Here is a 25686-nt window from a genome sequence, read left to right as displayed (position 1 = left end):
ATAGCTCAGTGGTCAGAGCACCTGACTAGTAATGCAGGGGTCCCAGATTCAATTCCCGTTCCAGCCATATGTTTTCTTTGTGCATTGCTCTTCCTACTAATTTTGGTGGCCAGTGGGGGGGGGGGGGGCTTGTTCAGGTTATAGTGTACTGTTAACCAACTTTTATTTACTTGTGAGAAATTTTTGTGAAGTTCGCTACAGTGTCGTCATAGCGAATATTTCCGCCTTTTTGTCAATTAATTTACAACAGATCGAAAAAGACCTGATCACGAAAATTAATAGTCGCCAACTACTTTACCCCTGGTGAATTGCAAATTAAGTTGTTGTGAATACATGTAAAAGTTGGTTTATAGTATGTGTAAATTAGTAATTCCTGGCAGGGCTCTGGAACTTGTGTCTTCCAGGTCTAACACTGTTTAAAGAGGGAGGAATGTAGAATTTCGGGCTTTACGGACCATGAATATTGGCCTGAATAGCTCAGTAGTCAGTCAGTACCTGACTACTGATGCAGGGGTCCCGGGTTCAATTTCCTGTCCAGCCATATGTTTTCTTTGTGCATTTTGATCTCATTTCCTACTACAGCTTTGGACCCAAAATGGCAGTGACAAGTAATAAGGCAAAATTTTCAATTTCAGGCGGGTGGGTATTAACAATAATTATAAGGATGATTTGAAAATAGTAAACCAATAAGTTAGGAACACATGGTAAATAATATTTTGAGATGACACTGAGTAATAAACATGGAGGAATAAATTGAGGAACATCATAATTTTTTGTGCGCAGTATTACATATACACGTTTTGCAATAAGTGGCACTGTAGTTCTTTGGTCTGTCAATATACTATAGTAATTTGTTTTTTCGGAGAGCTACAGTTCTGCAGCTACATTAGATTATGAGATACAATGCAAGTGGCAGGGTAGCACAATTAATATATTATACAATCATGTAGTTCTACATGTAGCATTAATCAAGATATGAATTAACTACAGAAATGAGGCGTGCCCAGGCGCACCTGTATGAGCGAGTGGTTCGCGGGGATGATGACATTGAACTACTGTTTCAGAAATACAAAGGAATCCTCGACACGGACATTATTGTTTGTATGTATTCAACTTCAGTCATTCAACCGTTTAATAAAAGTGGTCAAATAATATTTTTTGTAAAAATAGGACATGTTTACATAGAGAAGTATGTAGGATAATACTCATTATAAAACATTTTGGTTTGAGCGCATGATTGACATGAACACAAACATATTTACATTCTATAATAAACATATTATTAAGTGAATAGCTATTGTTGGCATTGTTACATGTATTGAAATTGATGTTCTCAAGTTACTATGATAATGTTCATTTACCCGAGGTATACTAAATTGATTTTTCAGGTTCCAATTTTACCTGTAATTGTGGACGAAACTTCTTTGAGAGCCACCCATTAAATCACGGGAATGCTTTGGAGGAAGGTTTAGATACTGTGTTGGACTTCATAACACGAGGAAGTTGCTCCTGTGGAGCAGAAAATCCAAGCCACTTCAAAAATCACTTTTCCTCCCTACGATTGGTCCATGCTGCTGCAGGGTTTGGACACACAAAAATTCTCTCATTGTTGAACAAATATGGCTGCAACATGAATGCTACAACAGAACAATGTCAGAGAACACCTCTTTCCTATGCAGTGCGGTCTCGACAATTAGGTGTCATAGACTACCTGATTGGTTTAAGACTGGATGTTAACGTTCCATTTCTTATAGACAATACCAGTCCAATGCATGAGGCCATACAGTTACGTTATGTGGATGTTGTAAAAAAGCTATTAAAAGCCAAGACTATTAACATAAACCAGAAAAATGCAAAGGATGAGTCCCCTCTTATTCTTGCTGCCAAGTACCACTTACACGAGGCATTTCTTGCTCTGCTTGAAGCAGGGGCGGACTGCAATATCCAGGACAGAAAAGGCAACACTGCTCTGATGATGGGGGTGGTCCGTGGTATGGAGTATGTCAAGCCACTGATAGAAAAAGGGGCTAAAGTTAACATTATAAACCACAGGGATCAGTCTGCCTTATCATTTGCCCTACACCTGGGTAAGTGTTTGTTTAAATCATATTGTAGTGTCATGGAAAACTCTTATCAAGTTCATTTAGAGTGCAGAGCTCACTTTGTGCTATAGCTTGAAAAAAATTGGTATACTTTTCATTTCAGAAAACACAGAAATGGTGTCATACTTGCTTGAGAATGGAGCTGACCCTGACGTCATGTCAAGTGATGGCACTCCACCCATTGTTTTTGCCAGTATTACAGGTGCATATGATATCACTCAGAAGCTGGTTAAACATGGAGCAAATGTGACATCTAAAAATGTACAAGGCTATACTGCCCTACATGTGGCTGCTTGGAATGGATACTGCAACATTGTGCAGCTGCTTCTAGACTCAGGAATGAGTCACGATACACGCACAGAAGATGGGAACACCCCTCTGTCACTGGCTGCCCATGGAAACCATACTGCTGTGATCGATATGTTGCTCCCTCTGGGCTGTAATGTCAACAATGCAGACAAGGACGATGATACCCCACTTCTTTATGCTTCTTTTAACAAAAATCTGGAAATGGTCACCAAATTAGTCAATGCTGGTGCCAACCCAGATTGTAAGAACAAGCATAATACCACGCCTCTGTGGAACGCGGTGTATAAAAATGATCTGAGTACAATCAAGTATTTAATTGTTAAGAATGTGGAGCTTGAGGTGGTCTCCTGTGGAATAGATCAGCATGCCCAGTCTGATGTGGCTACCTTGATTTACCCAGAACCCCGCTCTGTGATATATGTGGCGGCTCACCAGACCAGTATTGACGTTCTGATGACTCTAACTCTGGCCGGGTACAATATCTACCGGGAGAGCTGGATCACAGCCCGGGAATTCCCCGCTGACAGTCCTATCCTCCACAGACAACAACAAATGTTTTTGAATAATTTTGCCACCTCACCTCCAAGCCTTTTGGCCATCTGTCGGAACTTTTTTAGAAGAAGATTTAGGAGGAATGTCATTCCTTGTGTTAATTCACTTGACATTCCACAGGACCTGAAGGACAATCTGACCTTGAAATATTTCATTTCTGAAGAGTTCTTTAAAATGTAGAGATTCCTTTAGGTCTAAAAGAAAAAAAACCCTGTGTTTTATTTTACCAGTGCTCTTTTTAATATACCTGTGTACATAGTTTCTTAACATGAAGTGAATTACTAGAATATTTATTAAGAAAATTGCTTAATGTGTATGTTAAGTGTAAATGCAATGCAGAGTTTTTCTTTGTACATACCGATATTTATTTATTTTTTTCTAGAATGAAAAATCAATTCCCTCCCCAAATACACCATGTAGATATAAATTTATTATTGCTACTGTTATTAAATTTTGAGGGTTCTTTCTGATAGTTTTATCATACTTTCCTGATTTTTGATGTTTGCATGCATGGTGTACAGCACCTTATTTCATTACAATTAATCATTAAGATTTTTTTAAATTTATCTGAATCTCCACTTTACCAGTAGTAAATGTATTGAGTGAGCCTGTCTGTTTAACCTCTATCCACTGGTAATTAGGAATCCAAGTAATGATTTTGCTTTCAATTATGAGGAAGAAAGACTGATAATGGCCCACACTACTTTACAAGTGGAAATATTAGCAAGACCCAAATTTAATTATTTGTCCTGAAATAATGATTCATAATTTTTGTGATTTTATGAAATTTAGAAATACAGTGGTTCATTGTAAGTTCCAATGCGATAGGAATTATTAGCAATATTTAATTTTAACAATTATATCAAAATCCTTACTAATACATGTAATGCAAAAATTGATTCCTTGCTAAAATTTCTGCTTATACTGTATATATTCAGCATGGAGGACAAAGATCAAGGCAATGGACTTATTTAATTTTATTGTATTTTTAGCTCACCTGTCGAGCCGAAGGTGAATTAAGTAGCTTTTCTGATAAAAATTTATCTGTTGTCTATCCTTGTTGGTGTCACTTTATTATAACATTATCATCTTCTCAAGAAAAACATGCAAATTTCAACCAAACTTGGCAGGGATTATCATTAAGAAAAAGGGATTGAATTTTTGATAAATTATTTTCTATGGACAATTCTAAGGAGAGTTAAATTATAAAAAGGCAAAAATAGGGTGGAATCATTTCAAAATCTTCAAAAACGGCTGTAGAAAAATATGAAACTTCAGTGAAAGCTTCTTGACAAATTGTATAGTTAAAGATTCTTCAAATTATGATCATTGGATAGGTATTGATGTCAAATTGACAGGAATATACAGGAACAAGAGGCCCATGGGCCACATCGCTCACCTGAGAAGCTTTAACCATTCTGTTCTTTACCAGATTTCCCCCTTGTTATACATAATGCATCCCCACCCTACCCCACTGATCATAATTTAGACATTTTGAAATCTACACTACCCCATGATCCTTCCATGGGCACATATGTTTCAGCTTTTTTGGCACAGTGGTTCCTGAGAAGAAGATTTTCAAAGATTTTTCCTATATATTTCTATATAAAACTTTGATTCCCCATTGTGGCCCCGCCCTTCCCCCGGGGGTCATTATTTGAACAATTTAGAATCTACACTATACCAGGATGCTTCCACATAAGTTTCAGCTTTTCTGGCCCACTGGTTCTTGAGAAGAAGATTTTCAAAGATTTTTCCTATATATTTCTATATAAAACTTTGATTCCCCATTGTGGCCCCGCCCTTCCCCCAGAGGTCATAATTTGAACAATTTAGAATCTACATTATACCAGGATGCTTCCACATAAGTTTCAGCTTTTCTGGCCCACTGGTTCTTGAGAAGAAGATTTTCAAAGATTTTTCCTATATATTTCTATGTAAAACTTTGATTCCCCATTGTGGCCCCGCCCTTCCCCCGGGGGTCATGATGTGAACAATTTTGAATCTACATTATACCAGGATGCTTCCACATAAGTTTCAGCTTTTCTGGCCCACTGGTTCTTGAGAAGAAGATTTTCAAAGATTTTTCCTATATATTTCTATATAAAACTTTGATTCCCCATTGTGGCCCCGCCCTTCCCCCGGGGGTCATTATTTGAACAATTTAGAATCTACATTATACAAGGATGCTTCCACATAAGTTTCAGCTTTTCTGGCCCAGTGGTTCTTGAGAAGAAGATTTTCAAAGATTTTTCCTATATATTTCTATATAAAACTTTGATTCTTATTTACATTTTTAACCCATTGTGGCCCCACCCTTTCCCCCGGGGGTCATTATTTGAACAATTTTAATCTACATTATACCAGGATGCTTCCACATAAGTTTCAGCTTTTCTGGCCCACTGGTTCTTGAGAAGAAGATTTTCAAAGATTTTTCCTATATATTTCTATATAAAACTTTGATTCCCCATTGTGGCCCCGCCCTTCCCCCAGGGGTCATTATTTGAACAATTTAGAAATTTACACTATACCAGGATGCTTCCACATAAGTTTCAGCTTTTCTGGCCCAGTGGTTCTTGAGAAGAAGATTTTCAAAGATTTTTCCTATATTTTTCTATATAAAACTTTGATTCCCCATTGTGGCCCCGCCCTTCCCCCGGGGGTCATGATTTGAACAATTTAGAATCTACATTATACCAGGATGCTTCCACATAAGTTTCAGCTTTACTGGCCCAGTGGTTCTTGAGAAGAAGATTTTTTAATGACCCAACCCTATTTTTGTCTTTTCTTGATTATCTCCCCTTGCGAGGGGATATGTCCCTTCATTTTAACAATTTAAATTCCCCTTCACCTAAGGATGCTTTGTACCAAGTTTGATCAAAATTGGCCCAGTGGTTCTTGAGAAGAAGTCGAAAATGTGAAAAGTTTACAGACGGACAGACAGACAGACGGACAGACGGACAGCTAGACGGACGGACGGACGACGGACAAAATGTGATCAGAAAAGCTCACTTGAGCCTTCGGCTCAGGTGAGCTAAAAAGTACATAGTATGCATGATAATGATCAGTGATATTAATATGCAAGCATCTTTTAGTAGTTCAGATTCAAGTTTAGTTAAAACAGTGCCCATAGGTTAAGATGTCACGCTATAGGGAATGGAGAATTTACATAGGCATACATATATGAAAAAAATTTTTTAAAGAGGATTATGACCATGATTTATAATATAAGCAAGTGTCCTCAGATAATGAAATTTGTTTAAATCTCAACCTAGGGTATAGGATGGGGCCACATGAGCTCAAAGATGACTTATACACTCATGGAGGATTTGTAAGCATTGCTGGTTTAAATTTGAATGCTGTCAATAATTTTTTTTATAATTCAGTTAAAAAAATTAAAATCTAATAAAGACCGTAGACTATGATGTCTCTGGTGAGCATGCGAGTTATAGGCCTGTTGTTAATATTCCCTTATCATCAGCTCCAATTTTGTTTTGCTTTTCATCCCACATTTTGATATCTTATTTACATTTTTAACAAAATTCACAAAATTACTGTCATCAACACTATTTCATATGATTGAGAATTTTATATTACTTGTATAGGGTAAGAATCTGTTTTGTGCTCGTTTGTGAATACTATTCAAGTACGTCATATTTTGTTTCTACCAAACAAATTTTTTATTACTGTATTTTCAGAATAGTAAATCAAAATTTACCATATCGTACCATTTATATAGCTTACAAATTGTTTTCAGCATTGGATTATTAAAAGTACACGTACTTTAAATTATCTTGGCAGAATTATTTGTTTCACTAAACTATAGAGTTACTATTAGCACTCAGCTCACTAAATGATACCCCTACTTCCCATACCACTATCATGGCAAAGTCCATGTTTTGTTCTTGGAGACTTAAATAACTGTCAGATAAAAAACAAGAGGCCCACGGGCCTTATAGGTCACCTGAGTAACATGTAACAACTTTCCAACAACTGAATTTGGTTTGACTATTTTAAACCAAATGCCTTGAAATTCACAATTTTGAAAGAAGCACCATTGTTTATCATAACTATACATTTAGCATGCTTAATTTGGTTACTTAATACCCAAAGGGAGTTCAGAGTAACAGAGAGAAAATGCATTTCCACTTTATAACCACTAGTTGTGCACACCAACCCAAAGTAACCACTGACCCTGGGGCCACATATTTTAAAATTTTAGAAATTTCATAAATTTCATTTCATCAGAAATGGGTGATTAATATCAAAGAACGGATTTCAAAGTATTACTTTATTTTCAGACTATGTAACCAATGGAACCCTGCCCTAACACCAGAACCCCTGACCCAGGGGCCATGAAATTCACAAATTGGGAAGAAGCATCCTTCCTTATCATAACTATGTACAAAGTTCTGTGGTTAAATATCCAAGTGCAGAGAAGAAGATTTTTAAAGAATTTATGCATTTTCACTATATAATCAATAGAGCCCCGCCCTAACACCAGAATCCCTGACCCTGGGGCCATGAAATTCATAATTTTGGAAGAGGTAATCTTATTCAACATAACTATGTACTTAGTTAGCTTATTTAATGCCCAGGAGCAGAGAAGAAGATTTTCAAAGTAATAATCCATTTTCACTATATAACCTGTTTAGCCCCGCCCTAGCACTAGAACCCCTGTTCTTGGGACCATGAATTTCACAATTTTGGTAGAGGACTCAATGCTGATTACAATCATACCAACAGTTTGACTGCTTGATGTCCCGGAGTAAAGAAGAAGATTTTTAAAGATTGCACTAATTTTAGTGGTTTTGGCCCCACCCCAAGGCCCCAGGGGGGCAGGGACCATGAAATTCACAATTTTTGTTCCCCTTCACCCATAGATGCTATATGCCAAATTTGGTTGAAATTGGTTCAGTGGTTTCAGAGAAGAAGCTAAAAATCTTCAAATGTTAACGCAAGAAATAGGAGGTGCACAATGGCACTATATGTAATACAGAATCTGAGAAAGTATCATGGAGTTGCCGATAAGAGATGGATACCCTTCTATGTTATAGAAAGAATGGCAGTGTCCATGTTTTGCTGTGGGAAACCCAAAATGCTCAAAGATCAAGGTAAAAAAATGTTGAAAGTTTGATAGCTCTCCTTTCTATATTTCAGCAAATGATTTTACCTATTCAAATATACAAGTGATGTCACTTAATGGCCATAAATACCAAAACAGCACCTCATAGAATATACTTTGTACTATATTAATTTTAGGTGATTCTACATCATCCTATATCTTTTGCTTCTGGCAACAAATCTTCATCTTTTAGATTATTTTTATTGTATACTTCTGTGGATCTTATAGTATAGTATTATACTCAGGTGACTGACCATTAAGGCCCTTGAGGCTTTGGTTGCTAACGAGCTAGCTACTAATGAAGGCCCCGAGAACCATTAAAATTGTGGTTGATCATGAACATTGACTCCTGCTAATTTAAATGATTCTGCAGTCCTAGACTTTGATGTCATTGTCATCAGCAAATCCTCACCTGGAATTGGATCACATTGAAGTATTGAAAACAAACACAACACTAATTTTTCTTTTTTAATTTAAAATATGCTTTTGAATTCCACACATACTGCAGACCTGTTCCTATAGTAGTGCATCCTGTAATGACACTGAAACAGAAAAAAATTAAAAGTTGTTAAATGAGTTAAAATTTGTCTACTTCAACAATTTACTATTTCTCTTGAAATTGACAATTTCATTTAATAAATATATACATGTATAACAAAAGAATGCTTAAATTCATGTTTTGTATAAGCAAGAAGTTGAATAATTCAATGTAATGGTACAAGTATAATATTCTATGATATGAAACTTAAATTGACAATATATGCAGTAAAACTCGGTTATAGCGAAGTCCTGGGGGCCTGTGAATTTAATTCGCTATATCCGTAATTCGTTATATCCGTATAACGAATTCTTAGAACCATATATAGAGAATTCGCAATATGCATGTTTTCGTTCTAGTATTACTACCAAATATGTTAAGGAAGCAAATATTTCAAAAAAATGCTTTTGGTAACTAAGGTTTTATTTGGATTTGAATTTTATATACAAATGCTTAAAGAAAACAAAGTCAGTTCCATTTATCAAATTTTGAGATCTTTGAAAGTTCGTTATAAAAGATGAAAATATCATTATATTTAACCTCGACAGGACTCAAAATCAGTTCGATATATCCGTAAATTCGTTATATCCGAGTTCGATATAACCGTAAAATTTTACAAAAATTTGTTTAGAATTTTGCCGGGGACTCAGAAAAACTTCGCTATATCCGTGAATTCGCTATATCCGTGTTCGTACTAAAAGAGTTTTACTGTAGACTGTAAATAGAGGCTAAACATAAAGAGTATACTCCATTCTTATTATACTGGTAAATCTGAGTATTTTTATCTACCTAAGTTTAAAACATTATTCCCCCCCCCCCACATTTCACTTTAGTTTGAGAGATATCAATCTGGATCTGTCTGTCTGTCTGTCTGTAACACTTTCATTTCCACACAATATCTCAAGAAGCCTTGGAGCTTTTGCAATGAACTTTTACATAACAACTCCCTATGACCTAAAGAAAACCCTATTGATTTTTAGATCAGATGGTCTAAGTTCAAGGTCATAAAGCTCATAATTTATACATTCTGTGTGTGTAAAATTTTCATTTCTGGGAGAAATTTCAAGAGGCTTCTGAGCTTTTGCAATAAAAATTTATACCTTAACTCCCTATGGCCCTGCTTCTAAAAAGTGTCCTCCCCTTTGACCCTCCCCCCTCTAAAGCTGTGCAAGCTCTTCTTTACTCTTTCAGTTGGGGACACAGATTCTCTGAATAACCGTGATGGAATTTGATTTACCCCCATCTATATTTTGAACAACATGGACAGATAAATAACAAGAAACCCATAGGCCACAGTGCTCACCTGAGTAACTTTGGCCCTGCTGTTCTTCATCTGGCTTTCTGCCATGTAATATCTATTGTGCCCCCCCCCCCCCCTCCTCCAGGTCATGATTTGAACAATTTAAAATTTACACTACCCTAGGATGCTTCAACATAAGTCTCAGCGTTTCTGACCTAGTGGTTCTTGAGATTGGTTATTGATATTGTTTAACATCCCTCTTGAGAAATTTTCACTCATATGAAGACGCCACCACTTGCCCGTGGAGAGCGGAAAATTTTGTCCTATGCTCTGCACTCAGGGCCATTGAGCAGGGAGGGATTTTTTTTGAGCCAGCACCTACTGCAACATGGGACTTCGGTTTATATGGTCTCATCAGAAGGACCAGTCTAGACGTCCCACAGTGGGATTCGAACCCACGACGTAAGGATCAATTTCTTACTTCACGACTCTAGAGCAGACGCACTAACCACTGCACTATGCGGGCGACATGGTTCTTGAGAAGATTCTTTAAAAAATTCCTATATGTTTCAAAGAAAAACTAGGCTTCCTTATTGTGGCCCCCACCCTATCCCTGGGGGGCCATGGTTGTAACAATTTAGAATCTGCCACTACACCAAGATGCTTTCACATAAGTTTCAGCTTTCCTGGTTGAGTGGTTCTTGAGAAGATTTTTTAATGACCCAAGTTTTGTCCTCTCTAGAATATCTCCACTTGGAAGGGGGCTTGGCCCTTCATTTTAACAATTTAAACTATCCTTCACCCAAGAATGCGTTGTTCCAACTTTGGTAAAAATTAGACCCAGTTGTTCTTGAGAAGAGAATGAAAATGTGAAAAGTTTACACACAGCTGGGTGGACAGCTAGACAGACTGAGAACAGGTGATCAGAAAAGATCAGTTGAGCTTTCAGCTCAGGTGAGCTAAAACAATCGGTCAATCAAATACTTTTGTATTCATTTGTATGCATTATAAATAAGTGCGCTATTATCTCTCAATATCTAAATATATACATTTAATAACTGTGAAATTAGTTTTCACTTTGTAGAATTTTAACCAGTGTATGTGTTACATTATGTGAAAACGTATGATGGGCAAATGTAGGACTGCTTTTCTTAAACAATTTTAATTTTACAGCAGCTTTTAAAATTAACAAAAAATGGATAAAATTTTAGTAGACTTACTATAGAGCTTGTAGTGCTTCAGGATTTGGCCATCCCATCACCTGAGCTGTCAGAGCAGAGACAACCACAACTATCTGGAGAAATGTGTTGTACTGTAACAGAGAATTAAATATCAGTGTCAGCTAGAGAGTATACTAAAACATGTCTGTACTGTAACAGAGAATAAAATATCATTGTCAACTAGAGAGTGTACTGTACTGTAACAGAGAATAAAATATCATTGTCAACTAGAGAGTGTACTGTACTGTAACAGAGAATAAAATATCAGTGTCAGCTACAGAGTGTACTAAAACATATCAGTACCAAGTAGAAAGTTTTTTATTATGCATTGAAAGACAGAGACATTGTGCCTATCAGTGTGACCTAGGGTGTTGTGTTGCACTGTCGCTATCAATACATCATGTATAAATTATTTTCACTGAAGATTTTGTTTTCTTTTCTGTTGAAAACAGTATAATGTGTTGAAAACTTTGAGGTAGAGGTTTATATTGTACTGCGTCAGACAGTAGAACTAGAACCAACCACATGTATTTGTAACAAGAGGCCCATGGGCCTTACAGGTCACCTGAGTATCGTGTAACAACCTTCAAATAATTAAAATTGGTTCATGTTTTACCCCAGAGGCCATGAAATTCACAATTCACAATTTTGAAAGAGGCACCATTGCTTATCATAATTACATGTATTAACTTAGCATGCTTACTCTATTTACTTAATACACAGAGGTAGATCAGAGTAACAAAGAGAAAATGCACTTCCACTTTATGACCAGTTGGCACCTCACCCTAGCTGCAGAACTGTAGCTCTCCGAAAAAATATTTTGACAGACCGGAGAGCTACAGTGCCACCCATTGAAAAAACTGTATATTTATTGCGCACAAAAAAGTGCGCTGTTTATCGATTTATTTCTCAATGTTTTTAAATCTATCATCTCAAAATATTACTAACCGTGTGTTCCTAACATATTTTTTCACTGTTTCCACAACAAAACATTCCATATAATTGTTGTTAATAGCCCTCCTGGCCCTGAACACGAGATCATCGAAAATTTCGTCTATTAATACTGCCATTTTGGTTTGCAAGATAATTGCGCCATGTGTAGATGTCAACTACAAAAGTACTTGATTGAGAATTACAAAATTTGTCGAAATCCAAATTTTATGCAATTGAGGTAAAAATTTGGAAGAATTAATCCATAACCAAGCGCAACTATTTGTGCGCAATAAATATACAGTTTTTTCAATGGGTGGCACTGTAGCTCTCCCGTCTGTCAAAATAATTTTTCGGAGAGCTACAGTTCTGCAGCTACACCTCACCCCAAAGGAACCACTGACCCTGGGGCAACATCTTTCAAAATTTTGCAAATTTTATCATAAAATGGTTGATTAATACTAAAGAGCAGATTTCAAAGCATTAATTTATTTTCAGACTATGTTACCACCCCACCCTACACAAGGGGCATAAAAAATAACCTTTTTGCTAGATGCACCTTTCTTCATCACAAATATATATATATATACTTGGGTCATTGGCATAAAACCCAGGAGCAAAGGAATAGATTTTCAAAGAATTAATGCATTTTCACTATATAATCAATAGAGCCCCGCCCTAACACCAGAAACCCTGACCCTGGGGCCATAAAATTCACAATTTTGAAAGAGGCACTCTTGCTCATCATAACTATGTGCTAAGTTAGTTTATTTTATGCCCAGAAGCAGAGAAGAAGATTTTCAAAGAATTAATGCATTTTCACCATATGATCAATAGAGCCTCGCCCTAACACCAGAACCCCTGACCCTGGGGCCATAATATTCACAATTTTGGAAGTGGCACTCTTGCTCATCATAACTATATACTTACTTAGTTTATTTAATACCCAGAAGCAGAGAAGAAGATTTTCAAAGAATTAATGCATTTTCACTATATGATCAATAGAGCCCCGCCCTAACACCAGAACCCCTGACCCTGGGGCCATAAAATTCACAATTTTGGAAGTAGCACTCTTGCTTGTCATAACTATGTGCTTAGTTAGTTTATTTAATACCCAGAAGCAGAGAAGAAGATTTTCAAAGAATAAATGCATTTTCACCATATGATCAATAGAGCCCCGCCCTAACACCAGAACCCCTGACCCTGGGGCCATAAAATTCACAATTTTGGAAGAGGCACTCTTGCTTAACATAACTATGTACTTAGTTAGTTTACTAAATACCCAAGAGCAGAGAAGAAGATTTTCAAAGAAATAATGCATTTTCACTATATAATCTATAAGGCCAGCCCTAGCACAAGAACCCCTGACCCTGGGGCCATGAATTTCAAAATTTTGGTAGAGGACTCAATGCTCATTACATTCATGCCAACAGTTTGACTGCTTGATGTCCAGGAGTAAAGAAGATTTTTAAAGATTGCAATAATTTTGGTGGTTTTGGCCCCACCCCTCAGGCCCCAGGGGGGCGGGGACCGTAAAATTCAAAATTTTTGTTCCCCTTCAGCCATAGATGCTGTATACCAAATTTGGTTGAAATTGGTTCAGTGGTTTCAGAGAAGAAGCTGAAAATGTTCAAATGTTAACACACGACGTACGACGCACGACGACGGACGAAAACGGATAGCAATAGGTCACCTGAGTTACTCAGGTGACCTAAAAATGGAATGCTGCCATCATGTAGTGTAAGTTTTTACAGTAAGAGATGCACAAACTGTTTTTAGAGTATTACTGTATACAAGAGGCCCACGGGCCTTATAGGTCACCTGAGTATTGTGTAACAACTTTCAAACAATTAAATTTGGTTCGTGTTTTAAACCAGAGGCCATGAAATTCACAATTTTGAAAGAGGCACCATTGCTTATCATAATTATTAACTTAGCATGCTTACTCTATTTACTTAATACCCAGAGGTAGATCAGAGTGACAAAGAGAAAATGCACTTCCACTTTATAACCAGTTGTGCACCTCACTCCAAAGGAACCACTGACCCAGGGGACACATATTTCAAACTTTTGCAAATTTTATCATAAAATGGTTGATTAATACCAAAGAGCAGATTTCAAAGCATTAATTTATTTCAGACTATGTACCCCCCCCTCCTCTGACCCAGGGGGGATAAAAAACCACTTTGCTAGATGTGCCTTTCTTCATCATAAATATATATACTTGGATCACTAGCATAAAACCCAGAAGCAAAGGAAAATATTTTCAAAGAATTAATGTATTTTTACTCTATAATTAACAGAGCCCCGCCCTAACACCAAAACCCCTAACCCTGGGGCCATAAAATTCACAATTTTATAGGAGGCACTCTTGCTCATCATAACAATGTGCTTAGTTAGTTTATTTGATACCCAGAAGCAGAGAAGAAGATTTTCAAAGAATTAATGCATTTTCACTATATGATCAGTAGAGCCCAGCCCTAACACTAGAACCCTGACCCTGGGGCCATAAAATTCTCTATTTTGGAAGAGACACTTTTGCTCATTATAATGATGTACTTAGTTAGTTTATTTAATACCCAGAAGCAGAGAAGAAGATTTTCAAAGAAGAAATGCATTTTCACTATATAATCAATAGAGCCCCACCCTAACACCAGAACCCCTGACCCTGGGGCCATAAAATTCACAATTTTAGAAAAGGCACTCTTGCTTATCATAAGTATGTACTTAGTTAGTTTATTTAATACTCAGAAGCAAAGAAGAAGATTTTCAAAGAATAAATGCATTTTCACTATATAATCAACAGAGCCCCGCCCTAACACCAGAACCCGTGACCCTGGGGCCATAAAATTCAAAATTTTGGAAAAGGCACTCTTGCTCATCATAACTATGTGCTTAGTAAGTTTATTTAATACCCAGAAGCAGAGAAGAAGATTTTCAAAGAATAAATGCATTTTCACTATATAATCAATAGAGCCCCGCCCTAACACCAGAACCCCTGACCCCAGGGCCATAAAATTCTCTATTTTGGTAGAGGCACTCTTTCTCATCATAACAATGTACTTAGTAAGTTTATTAAATACCCAGAAGCAGAGAAGAAGATTTTCAAAGAATAAATGCATTTTCACTATATAATCAATAGAGCCCCGCCCTAACACCAGAACCCCTGACCCCAGGGCCATAAATTTCTCTATTTTGGTAGAGGCACTCTTTCTCATCATAACTATGTACTTAGTAAGTTTATTTAATACCCAGAAGCAGAGAAGAAGATTTTCAAAGAATAAATGCATTTTCACTATATAACTAGAACTGTCCAAACGGGACAAAATACCCCCCGCTGGGTTTTTCAGAAGTAAGTTTTTCAATAATAAAGATATGTATCAAAAACAAATTATGAAATTTTTATTCCAGTGACCTTGAACTTCCCCAAATAACCTTTGGTCAAGGTCATGACACACCCTTGGGTCATGGGCAATCTTTGTGTGAAATGAGAACCTACCAAGTTTATGCATAAGAAAGATATGGACTGAACACAAATTATGAAATTTTTCTACCAGTGACCTTGAACTTCCCCGAATGACCTTGGGTCAAGGTCATGACACACCTTGGGTCATGGGCAATCTTTGTGTGAAATGAGAACCTACCAAGTTTATCCATAAAAAAAATATGGACCGGACAGGGAATATAAAAAATTTTCTTCCAGTGACCTTGAACATTCCTAAATGACCTTGGGTGAAGGTCATGACACACCCTTGGGTCATAGGCAATCATTGTGTGAAATGAGAACCTACCAAGTTTATCTATAAAAGATATGTATCAAACATGATTTATGAAAATTTTCTTCCAGTGACCTTGAACTTTCCCAAAATGACCTTGGTTCAAGGTCATGACACACCCTTGGGTCATGGGCAATCTTTGTGTGAAATGAGAACCTACCAAGTTTATCCATATGAAAGATATGGACCGGACACGAATTATGAAATTTTTCTTCCAGTGACCTTGAACTTTCCCAAATGACCTTGGGTCAAGGTCATGACACACCCTTAGGTCATGAGCAATCTTATTGTGGAGTAGTAGATTCTAATGTCCCTCTGTAAGAAAGATATGGACCGGACACGAATGCACAGACAGACGGACAGACGGACGGACGGACAGACAGACAGACGGACTGACAGACAGACAGACGGACGGACAGACAGACAGACGGACAAGGTGATTCCTATATACCCCCCCAAACTTCGTTTGCGGGGGGTATAATAAAAAGAGCCCCGCCCTAGCACCAGAACCTCTGACCCTGGGGCCATAAAATTCACAAATCTGGAAAATGCACTTTTGCTCATCATAACTATGTATGTAGTTAGTTTATTTTATACTCAGAAGCAGAAAAGAAGATTTTCAAAGAATAAATGCATTTTCACTATATAATCAATAGAGCCCCGCCCTAGCACTAGAACCCCTGACCCTGGGGCCATGAATTTCACAATTTTGGTAGAGGACTCAATGCTCATTACATTCATGCCAACAGTTTGCCTGCTTGATGTCCAGGAGTAAAGAAGAAGATTTTTAAAGATTGCAATAATTTTAGTGGTTTTGGCCCCACCCCTCAGGCCCCAGGGGGGCAGGGACCATGAAATTCACAATTTTTGTTCCCCTTCACCCATAGATGCTGTATACCAAATTTGGTTGAAATTGGTTCAGTGGTTTCAGAGAAGAAGCTGAAAATGTTCAAATGTTAACACACGACACACGACGGACGACGACAGACAAAAACGGATAGCAATAGGTCACCTGAGTTTACTCAGGTGACCTAAAAACAGATGTTCAGAATGTATTGGTAATACTTGTGAGTTGTGCTATATTCTACAGATGCCTGTACTAAAAGGCAGTGGTACAATATGGGCCTTAAAATGTGTGTTACCGGTTCCCTGACCAACCGTAAAATATTTGAGCCTACGCTAAATATTTAATCTTTCTGAAAATACACAAATCTGGTTTCACCTTGGACATCTTATACACATTAATAGGAAATATTGTGACACAATTTTCTCTATTTAATTTTAAACATTTAAACACACTATTCATTTCTCTTGGTCTTTATTGTATTTGCCTGTTGCAGAGATACATGTATAATAATATAAATTTGCTGGGTAGTATGGACCTAATGTTGTATTGTAACAGACCAAGGTACAATAACAGAGGTGCATTTGATATGAATCTCAAAAGGAGACTTGAACTAGATAGAATAAGATGAAAGTGTATAATCTCCAATTTAATATAGGTCTAAAAGTGGATTCCAGAATTATGGTTGTACTGTTATGAAATATATAAAGACATTGAATCTAATCAAGTTTCCAATGATTTTGGTCTGCCTCCCCTGCAAGAGGATACACTCTGATACAGTAAAACACACATATAGCCAACATGGTTATAACGAAATGATGTTTAAACTTTAAAGCGAAGTGATTTTCATTCTACAATGGCTTTCAAATATATTGTTTACTTAACAGATATATAAACAAATTACATTTACAGTGTATAATGAAGCAAAATTCCTGGCACTTCAAGAAGCGTGTTTTACTGTATAGATAAGAATATATGTATAAATGAAATTGAGTTTCAATTTCTTATATTTTTTAAAAGCTCCAATCATATCATTTAACTAATCATATCAGTTAACAAGATCAGAGACTACATATAGCTTAAGTCATGCATGGTTATAAACTAGTCAAGTTTGTAGATGTATATATCAACGTACATGTATATGCATCAGGGATGCACTCTTAAGGGCCTCTTGATTAATCTTTTCCTTTGAAGAAAATATATAAAATGGGTACTGAGATCTATTATTATAAATATAGTGTGTCCTTTTATACACTAGCCTATTTCCTGTTCTGATTGCTTGGTTCAGGGCTTCACATCACCAGTCTATAGTACAATTGATATAGGCTTGAAGTATTTTACTATATTCATTTTACTTCTTAAACAATGGGTGTTGTCCCCTAAAACATCAATATAAACAAAATGTTTGGTGATTTACCCTAAAGGAGTTTAGAGAAGAATTTTTTTTAAAACCTAGCTGCAGAACTGTATCTCTCTGCTTGAGAAAATTTCTAACAGATAAAGCAGAGCTTCAGATCCAAGCATTGTAAAAACCTTTAATTTACGCAGACGATTTTTGATCGCTCACGTCGGGTATTATTTCTTGTATTTTATACTTTCCCAGCTTAAAAAAAAATAGTATTTGATAATTAATCATACATTTAACTCCAATTCCTAATAATTTACTTACCTTTCACATGTGTTCCAATGCTTATAAAAGGCCTTTTGTGGTTACAGACGTCGAAATGGGACTCTTTTAAACGACATTACAAAACTATATACAGGACTGTTTCGGACCATTAAAAGGTAAATAAAGTATCAAAAATAAGAGTTGAATATAAGATTAACTATATGATATCATTCTAGAAGCCAGATAAAGCTTAAACTACAAGAAATAGATCTAATATCCAAAGTGAGCGACAAAAAATCGGCAGCGTAAATCAAAGGTTTTTACAACTCTTGGATCTGTAGCTCTCTGCTTTTCTGCAGCTATTTAAAACATTTTTTTTTTGGTATTTTTTTTTAAATACAATTGATTCAATATCTTTAAATTCAGCATGTCTTCCGTTTGTCAAAACTTAGCAAACCTATTTTTACTTGTAGAAGGAGAAAAAATCCACTTGCTTTCATATTTTCTTCATAATGTGCTTACCTTGCTCAATGTTGAAGGGTGCAGTGAGACACTTGCATTTGAAACATCAAAGAAATTTTTTAAAGTTACCTACAAAGGACAGAACATTCATGTATACATGTGAAGATTGGATTTGAAAAGAAAATGTTGAATATAATTTTATCATTTCCCCCCTTTATTCTTAAGATACTTACTGGAGGATTGAGAGAGATGTATCTGATATAAAAAGTAGCTGCTATGATGAATAGATCCCTTCCCACAACAATAACAGTCAGGGGCACTGTCAACAAAGGGACATTACTTAGTTTTAATACCAAGATTGTTTAGAAAAGCAGAGAAACATGGAAAGTTAGTCTATCTTTATTGAAAATTTCTGATACTGATTTTACAATTCAAATCACTACTAAAATCAACTATGATTTAAAAAAAAAATTATTTACATTGTTATTATAAATCAACCTTGCATATATTAACCACAATACAAAACACATTAAAAGAAACTAAAGAACAATCCATTACTGAGTAATATAGTGAGTATACAATGCCAATAAATTTTCTAGTGAATTCAGCTTCACCATTTGGATATGCATTGGATATGCAGCATAGAGAATATCATAGGAAGTATAATACATGACAGTTTACCTGGTAAAGTTTGGGCCATGTAAATGTGGATTAGTAAGAATGCACTAAAGTGATAAATACTGTAGAAGTACTTTTTTCCGCATGGTATTAATTTACGCTATGTACGCGCTCACAAATTTTCTGTGGAAATTTGTCCAAGTGTACTTAATATAAATGTATCGTAAGGCACATAGTGACAGTCTAGAAAATCCTGCGCAATTTTCTACACGCAGATTAAACAGAAATCGAGATTCCACAGAATTATGACTCTGTGGAAAAAAGTATGTCTACAGTACCAGTATAATACCTATACCAGGTAAATTCTGGTATTTTGAGCTAGTAAAATACTGTAAACCAATTTTTATTCACGATGACTTTATTTCGCGATTTACCGAGGGTAAACTACTTTGCGACGATTACTTTTCCTGATCAGGTCTTTTTTGATTTGTTTTAAATAGACATAGAGGCTTGAAGGACTGGTTCGCAGTGAGAAATATTCGTGATGAGGAGGCTCTCGCGAACTTTGCGAATATTTCTTGCATGCAAATAAAAGTTTACAGTAGTAGACAGAATGGTCAATTTCAACCAGGTAATGAAGATACATTACTTTGATGCTCTACTTACTTTTTCTAGAACAGACAAATGAAAGGTATGCTGGACAGAGTGGGAAACTGAATACTATGTACACACATATACCTGCCTAGTGGATATTGTGGTGACCTTAACCGGAAGAAGTCGGCTTTGGCCAGCATCACTATGTGTATGATACCTGTCAGAATAGTTTGTATGGTACATTGAACAACATAAAGTATATATTTAAGCACCTGGTACAATATGGGCCACAGATAGAGTAGTAAACATCACAGTCATCATCACCTTGTCAGCTAATGGGTCCAGAAACGTCCCAAAACTGGACATTTGACCCTTGAAATTCCTCGCAATGTACCCGTCCAGCTTAATGAAGAAAGGTAATACATATTACATATACTAGAACTTCACATATTATTACCGACTTGTTAAAACAACAAACATGCAATATCAAACATTTCAATAAAAATAATTGTCAAATGGATTTAACATCCCTCTGTACATGTCTGTAAGCTAAATAATGATGGTCCTTATATAGGCCTCATAGTCTAAAAGGCATTACCTATTTACATATAAATTGACTATATTTAGCCATAAAATTCAAAAATGAGATCAATATAACTTGGCAAATCAATTATTAAAAACTCATTTATAAGTAAACCTTTGTATTTTAAAAGGATTTTTAATGAGTCACCCGGAAAACATTATACTATGTTCCCACTACATTTATAAATTAAACAATCCTACAGTTATGGAAATAAAATCTGATGTCTCAGTGAATTCCTTATCATTGAGTTATACTGCCATAGGTTACTCCATAAATATTTAAAAACTGAGTCAACACTCACCAGATCAGTAATGCCTGCCACGATGAACAAACCAAGTGCCATTTCAAACTGACCATGTGTAACCATATACCCTAGAAATGGCGCAGAAATAATTCTACATGTTGTAATTACGTTTGGAATCGTCTTAATGCTCTCGCCCTTTAAAAAATGTGTGATAGAAGCATTTACAAATTAGAATACAAACAACATTTAAATTATCTTAAAGTTTAAGATGATTTTAACTAAACTCAACTTCATTAAAATTTCGAAAGGAGGCAACTCTTATTAAACAGGTTGGTACCAATCGCCCAAATGGGATATAATAGTCCATTTGGGATATAATATCCCAAATGGGCTATAAATTTACAGTGCAAAAAATGAAAATTTTCATTTTGGCTATAAATATCATAATTCCGCATCAGGACACTTAAAACAGAATAACTTTTGGTTGACAAGTTTTTCTGTATGCCCATTGTTTAGAAGATTGATCCCTCGGAAGTTCTATAACTTCTTTGGGATCAATCTTACAAATAGGGTTGCAGAAAAACTTGTCAACCAAAAGTTATTCCGTTTCAAGTGTCCTGTGTGGAATTATGATATTTATAGCCAAAATGAAAATTTTCATTTTTTGCACTGTAAATTTAGAGCCCATTTGGGATATTATATCCCAAATGGACTATTATATCCCATTTGGGCGATTGGTCCCAACCTGTTAATTAAAGTATACAGTGCTTTAAGTAGTTTCGGATTTTAAGCAGTTCCGGATAATTTTCGTTTAAAAATGAAAATTAAACACACAAAATGGATTCTGTCTTTTGTGAATTTTTGTATAAACGAAGCTGAATTTATTGTCTAAAATCTAGACAATAAAGCAAGATCATAAAGTCCGTCTCTCTTTCCATGTTAACAGCTTAATGTTTACTACCAGAAGCGCTTTATTTACGTTGATTAGAAAAATTACATGCTGTTTCTAAAGTTGTAGGTGTTTTTTGAAACTTTTTAAGGGTACCTTTTTAATTGGTGAAGTGTGGATAAGACACTGGTGTTTCTTCTTTCTCTAGTATTTTGGGTTTCCTGATACTACGAAGCATCTCCAAAATAATGAGCAATCTTCACAACATCTTAATTTAAGTAGTTCTGGATTTACTACGGACGATGTTTTCTCAAAGGAGTTGTACACCATACAATATTTTAAAAAAAAAAATAAAAAGGACAAAAACATAATTTAATTTTTCATTGAAATATTTGTAAATAATTAAATTGATTTCAAAAGGGCTGAGAAAGTGTATAGAAACATAAGTTCACTTCATGTTGCGATTAATTCATGTTTTCATTTTCAATAAATTTGCTTAAACATCATGTTTTCTCTTTTATATTTTTATTGATATAATGCATATATAAATTACATGTTAAGGTCTCATTGTAGGGAATTCTCTACAAATTGATCATTTATAATGAATTTTGATACGATTTCAATTTAATAATCCCGATAAATGGCTATAACCGGAACTACTTGAAATTTTCGAAACTGCTTGAATTCCCTTATATCTAATGTACGAGAGTTTTATAATATAGTGTAACATTTTTAACAAAATGCCTTTAGGGATTGAAAAGGTAGGTAAAGGACTATTTGATTCAGTTTAGAAATCAAGTTTAAGTCCTACGCAAACAATGCAGTAAGCGTTTTCCTGATTGCAATCCGGAACTACTTAAAACACTGTATCAGAAATAAATTTGGTACTTCTCTCAATAGAAAACATTTCTTTTTGTTGTGAAATTTTATTATCAATTTTTGATTAGATCCATCAATTATATTATTCAGCATACACAGTTTAACTGATACGTAAGAAAGTCACCTGAAAACTCTCTTTACGCTGGACACCATCTTCGTCACTCTTTCTGCAACAGTGCCAACACGACGAAGAAAAATGACGTGTTAATCCTTCCAAATCATGTTTGCTTGGTACAGAATATTTACATTTTTGAAGGTTAAGACTTATAAAGGAAGCCACAGAATTACAGTTCTTGTTGACTTTTGTGCAACAAAAGCGATGTACGAAAATGGAAGATCTCCGAAAACAATGTGATCTTAAGGTAAATGTATACAAATGTCGACCAAACATTCTTTTCAACAAATAAAAACAACCTTCACGGATTAAATAAATATCAAAATCGAAGAACTTTTCACTAAAACACTGCCTTCGTTGTTAAGAACATGGGCGCAGACATATTGGATCTGAATTTTTGCTTATCGATCCCGACTTTCAATCTAACCCCCTGAACACGGTCGCGGTTTACGACCATAAAATCATGAATAATACAAAGAAAAAAGCTAGTGTGGGTCTGCTAAAATGTCCGTTTATTTTTTTTTTTTTACAGATAAATGATTATTAGGTCATCTGAGTCACTCTGGTGACCTTGGAGTCACCATTAGTAAAGACCTACGATGGGACAACCACATCAGTAACATCACAGCAAAAGCCAACAAGACACTGGGCTTCATCAGGAGGAATATGAGGGGATGTCGGACATCTGCAAGATCCGCAGCATACCAGGGATTAGTACGACCGATTCTAGAATACGCCTGTGCAGCATGGGATCCCTGGAACTCCAAGCAAGTCCATCAGCTGGAGAAAGTGCAAAGACGAGCAGCACGATTTGCCACCAAAAACTACCATGATAACCACCCTGGGAGTGTTACCCAGATGCTACAAGATCTACACTGGGAACCATTACAAACAAGAAGAATGAAGATAAGACTCGTCTTGTTATACAAGATTGAGCATGCTTTGGTGGCTATCCCTGCAGATATGTACCTGACCAGTGGCGTAGCATCGTTTTTGAAAGTGGGGGGGGCCAGGCAGAGAAAAAAATTTTTTTACTCACCTGAAAAAGTTGACAAGCAAAAAAAAAAAAAGAAAAAAAAGGTAAATGTTGCCTGAAGTCGAAAATACTATTTCGTGGGGGGGGGGGGGGGGGGGGGGGGGTTAAGTAAATATTTTCTCAGTGTCAACTACTTTTAGTACCAATTCTTCTACTACATTTTCGGTCGTTTCTAAAAGTGGAGGGGCCAACCAGGCTTTCAATTAACATTTCCTATAGTGTAAGTATGGTTGGGAAAAAGTGGGGGGGGGCCAGGCCCCCCTGCCCCCCCCCCCCCGGATACTACGCCCCTGCTGACACCCAGTGACAGATGGACCAGAGGCAGCTACACGTACCGTCTACCACACACTCGGATCGATGCACATCGATATTCCTTCTTTCCGAGGACAATTCTAGACTGGAATAACTTACCATCTGTAGTTGCCTCAGCACCAACATTAGAGTCCTTCCGGACACAGCTGGACTCATACACAAGGAGCCAGCTGCCCACCAACACCAACTAAGTGTGCCAGTTTTTAACTTTTTATTGTACATAGTGCCCTGATCGGGTTTTTAGCCTTGTCCGTCGCGTGTGACAGTCCGAGTTCAACGCTCTAGTAAGAGTAAACTCGTATGGGAAGAAGAAGAAGACTGATCGTTTTCGTCCGTCGTCTGTGTCTTAAGAGGCCTATACCCCATATGTCATGCCTTGTGCGTCGGCATTTGAATGTTTTCAGCTTCTCTGCAGAACCCATTTCAACTGATTTTAGCATAGAATATTTTTAAAGTGATGGGGAACAAAATTTGCGAATGGCATGGTATTGCACCCATAGGGCGCCCTAATAAGGACGGGGTCAAAACCAACGAAATGGAGTACGATCTTACTCAAGTGTGTTTGTCTGATCTTTGGACAAGTGCACTTAAGCAATACTTAATGGGCCCTTTTTATGTGCCATTTTACTGCAGAATATATTCCCAAATCGTTCTCTATTTGTAATAGTTAGATACTAGTGGATATTTCTAATAAAAAAGCATGTTAAGCGCCACATAAATCAGCATGGATTTGAAACAATTGAATATTTTAACAGGCCTATGGATACCCTATAAATCCGGAAAAGTCGTACCGAACCTTTTTTTAGTTTCGTTTATGTAAATCAAGGGAATAGATATTTAAATATTTATTTATCGTATGTACTTGAACACGTGTTATTTGTTATGGTTCTATATTAAAAGTCTATAGCCATTGATTTCTATTTTTAACAATACCTGTAGAACAGGTATTCAAGTTAAGCACGAATTTTACTCATTCGAAGGCTTTTCTTCGCCAACGTTACACCCCCCCACCCACCCTAAGTGTCAGTTAGGATTTAATTTTCAGGACATGACAAGAACTGTTTAAGTTAATGTATATGGTTTTCTGTATATAGTCATAAGTCTAATGTGTATTTTCTCTATTTCAGAAAGAAGTGATGAGATTCACGGAATTATTATGTATATTGTACGTGTAATAAATGGCAGATTATCGAACCTCTTCCTAAACAAGTGTGTTGTTATTATTGTAAATAATTTATGTTCGTTTGAGTGAAACGAATTAGAACATAACGATACTTGAACAATCTGATGGTGGATCATAGTCGGGCGCGTTTTCGGAATGATATATCTTGCACCAAACCTGTTTTTAAAAATATGGAATGAAGTTGTGTACTTACCTGTATCTAAAATGATTAAACTAAGAAATTGGTACTCTAGCTTGCATTTGAAAAATTACAATAATAGTTTCATTGAATTTGAAATTAAAAAGGAGTGTTACATGTATAGGTGGCTTTCAATACCTGTTTCATTGTCTTGCATGAAGATTAAAAATGTTTGACACTTTATGAACGACACTTAGATCTCCTTACTCTCCCGTGTTCTTAAAAACTAATACATACAACATCTCTAAGCGGCACGACTTTGACTTACTGAAACAAAATCTGCCTATGTTTTACAGTGAGCACTTTTGAGGAATGTTTACCTGGGTAGAACTCACGTGACTATCGGTA

The 25686-nt window shown here is 36.2% G+C and overlaps 2 protein-coding genes across 2 annotated transcripts; one reads left to right on the top strand and one right to left on the bottom strand.

Annotated features, from left to right (window-relative positions):
• The first annotated feature begins 969 nt into the window (after positions 1 to 969).
• On the top strand, positions 970 to 4332 carry LOC134239593 (ankyrin-1-like). Its single transcript, XM_062721778.1, has 3 exons — positions 970 to 1101; positions 1389 to 2087; positions 2206 to 4332. The coding sequence occupies exons 1-3, from the start codon at positions 993 to 995 to the stop codon at positions 3141 to 3143; spliced, it is 1746 nt and encodes a 581-aa protein (XP_062577762.1). The 5' UTR covers positions 970 to 992; the 3' UTR covers positions 3144 to 4332.
• A 4159-nt stretch (positions 4333 to 8491) lies between these two features.
• LOC134239615 (probable cardiolipin synthase (CMP-forming)) lies at positions 8492 to 23022 on the bottom strand. The gene is made up of 7 exons (XM_062721796.1): positions 22639 to 23022; positions 20804 to 20941; positions 20192 to 20321; positions 18941 to 19026; positions 18768 to 18836; positions 11087 to 11178; positions 8492 to 8630 (listed from the first exon to the last, which is right to left on the bottom strand). Exons 1-7 carry the CDS (start codon positions 22903 to 22905, stop codon positions 8543 to 8545), a joined length of 870 nt encoding a protein of 289 aa, XP_062577780.1. The 5' UTR covers positions 22906 to 23022; the 3' UTR covers positions 8492 to 8542.
• Between the last annotated feature and the right edge of the window lie 2664 nt (positions 23023 to 25686).

This window comes from Saccostrea cucullata, unplaced genomic scaffold (assembly GCF_032062105.1).
Source record: "Saccostrea cucullata isolate Sc308-1 unplaced genomic scaffold, CSIRO_AGI_Scuc_v1 ctg80, whole genome shotgun sequence".
NCBI classification, from domain to species: Eukaryota; Metazoa; Mollusca; class Bivalvia; order Ostreida; family Ostreidae; genus Saccostrea; species Saccostrea cuccullata.
The sequence above is the reverse complement of the archived record's forward strand: the minus strand, read 5'-3'. Positions and strand labels throughout refer to the sequence as shown.

Excerpts from the sequence above, each read along its gene's own strand:
- LOC134239615 (XM_062721796.1), bottom strand. The coding sequence starts at position 22,905 with ATGTTTGGTCGACATTTGTATACATTTACCTTAAGATCACATTGTTTT. Across the intron at positions 19,027-20,191 it reads TGTGGCCCATATTGTACCAG|TGCCCCTGACTGTTATTGTT; the intron begins GTGCTTAAATAT and ends CTTTGTTGACAG. Across the intron at positions 18,837-18,940 it reads ACATCTCTCTCAATCCTCCA|GTAACTTTAAAAAATTTCTT; the intron begins GTAAGTATCTTA and ends TGTCCTTTGTAG.
- LOC134239593 (XM_062721778.1), top strand. The coding sequence starts at position 993 with ATGAGGCGTGCCCAGGCGCACCTGTATGAGCGAGTGGTTCGCGGGGAT. Across the intron at positions 1,102-1,388 it reads CGACACGGACATTATTGTTT|GTTCCAATTTTACCTGTAAT; the intron begins GTATGTATTCAA and ends TTGATTTTTCAG. Across the intron at positions 2,088-2,205 it reads ATCATTTGCCCTACACCTGG|AAAACACAGAAATGGTGTCA; the intron begins GTAAGTGTTTGT and ends TTTTCATTTCAG.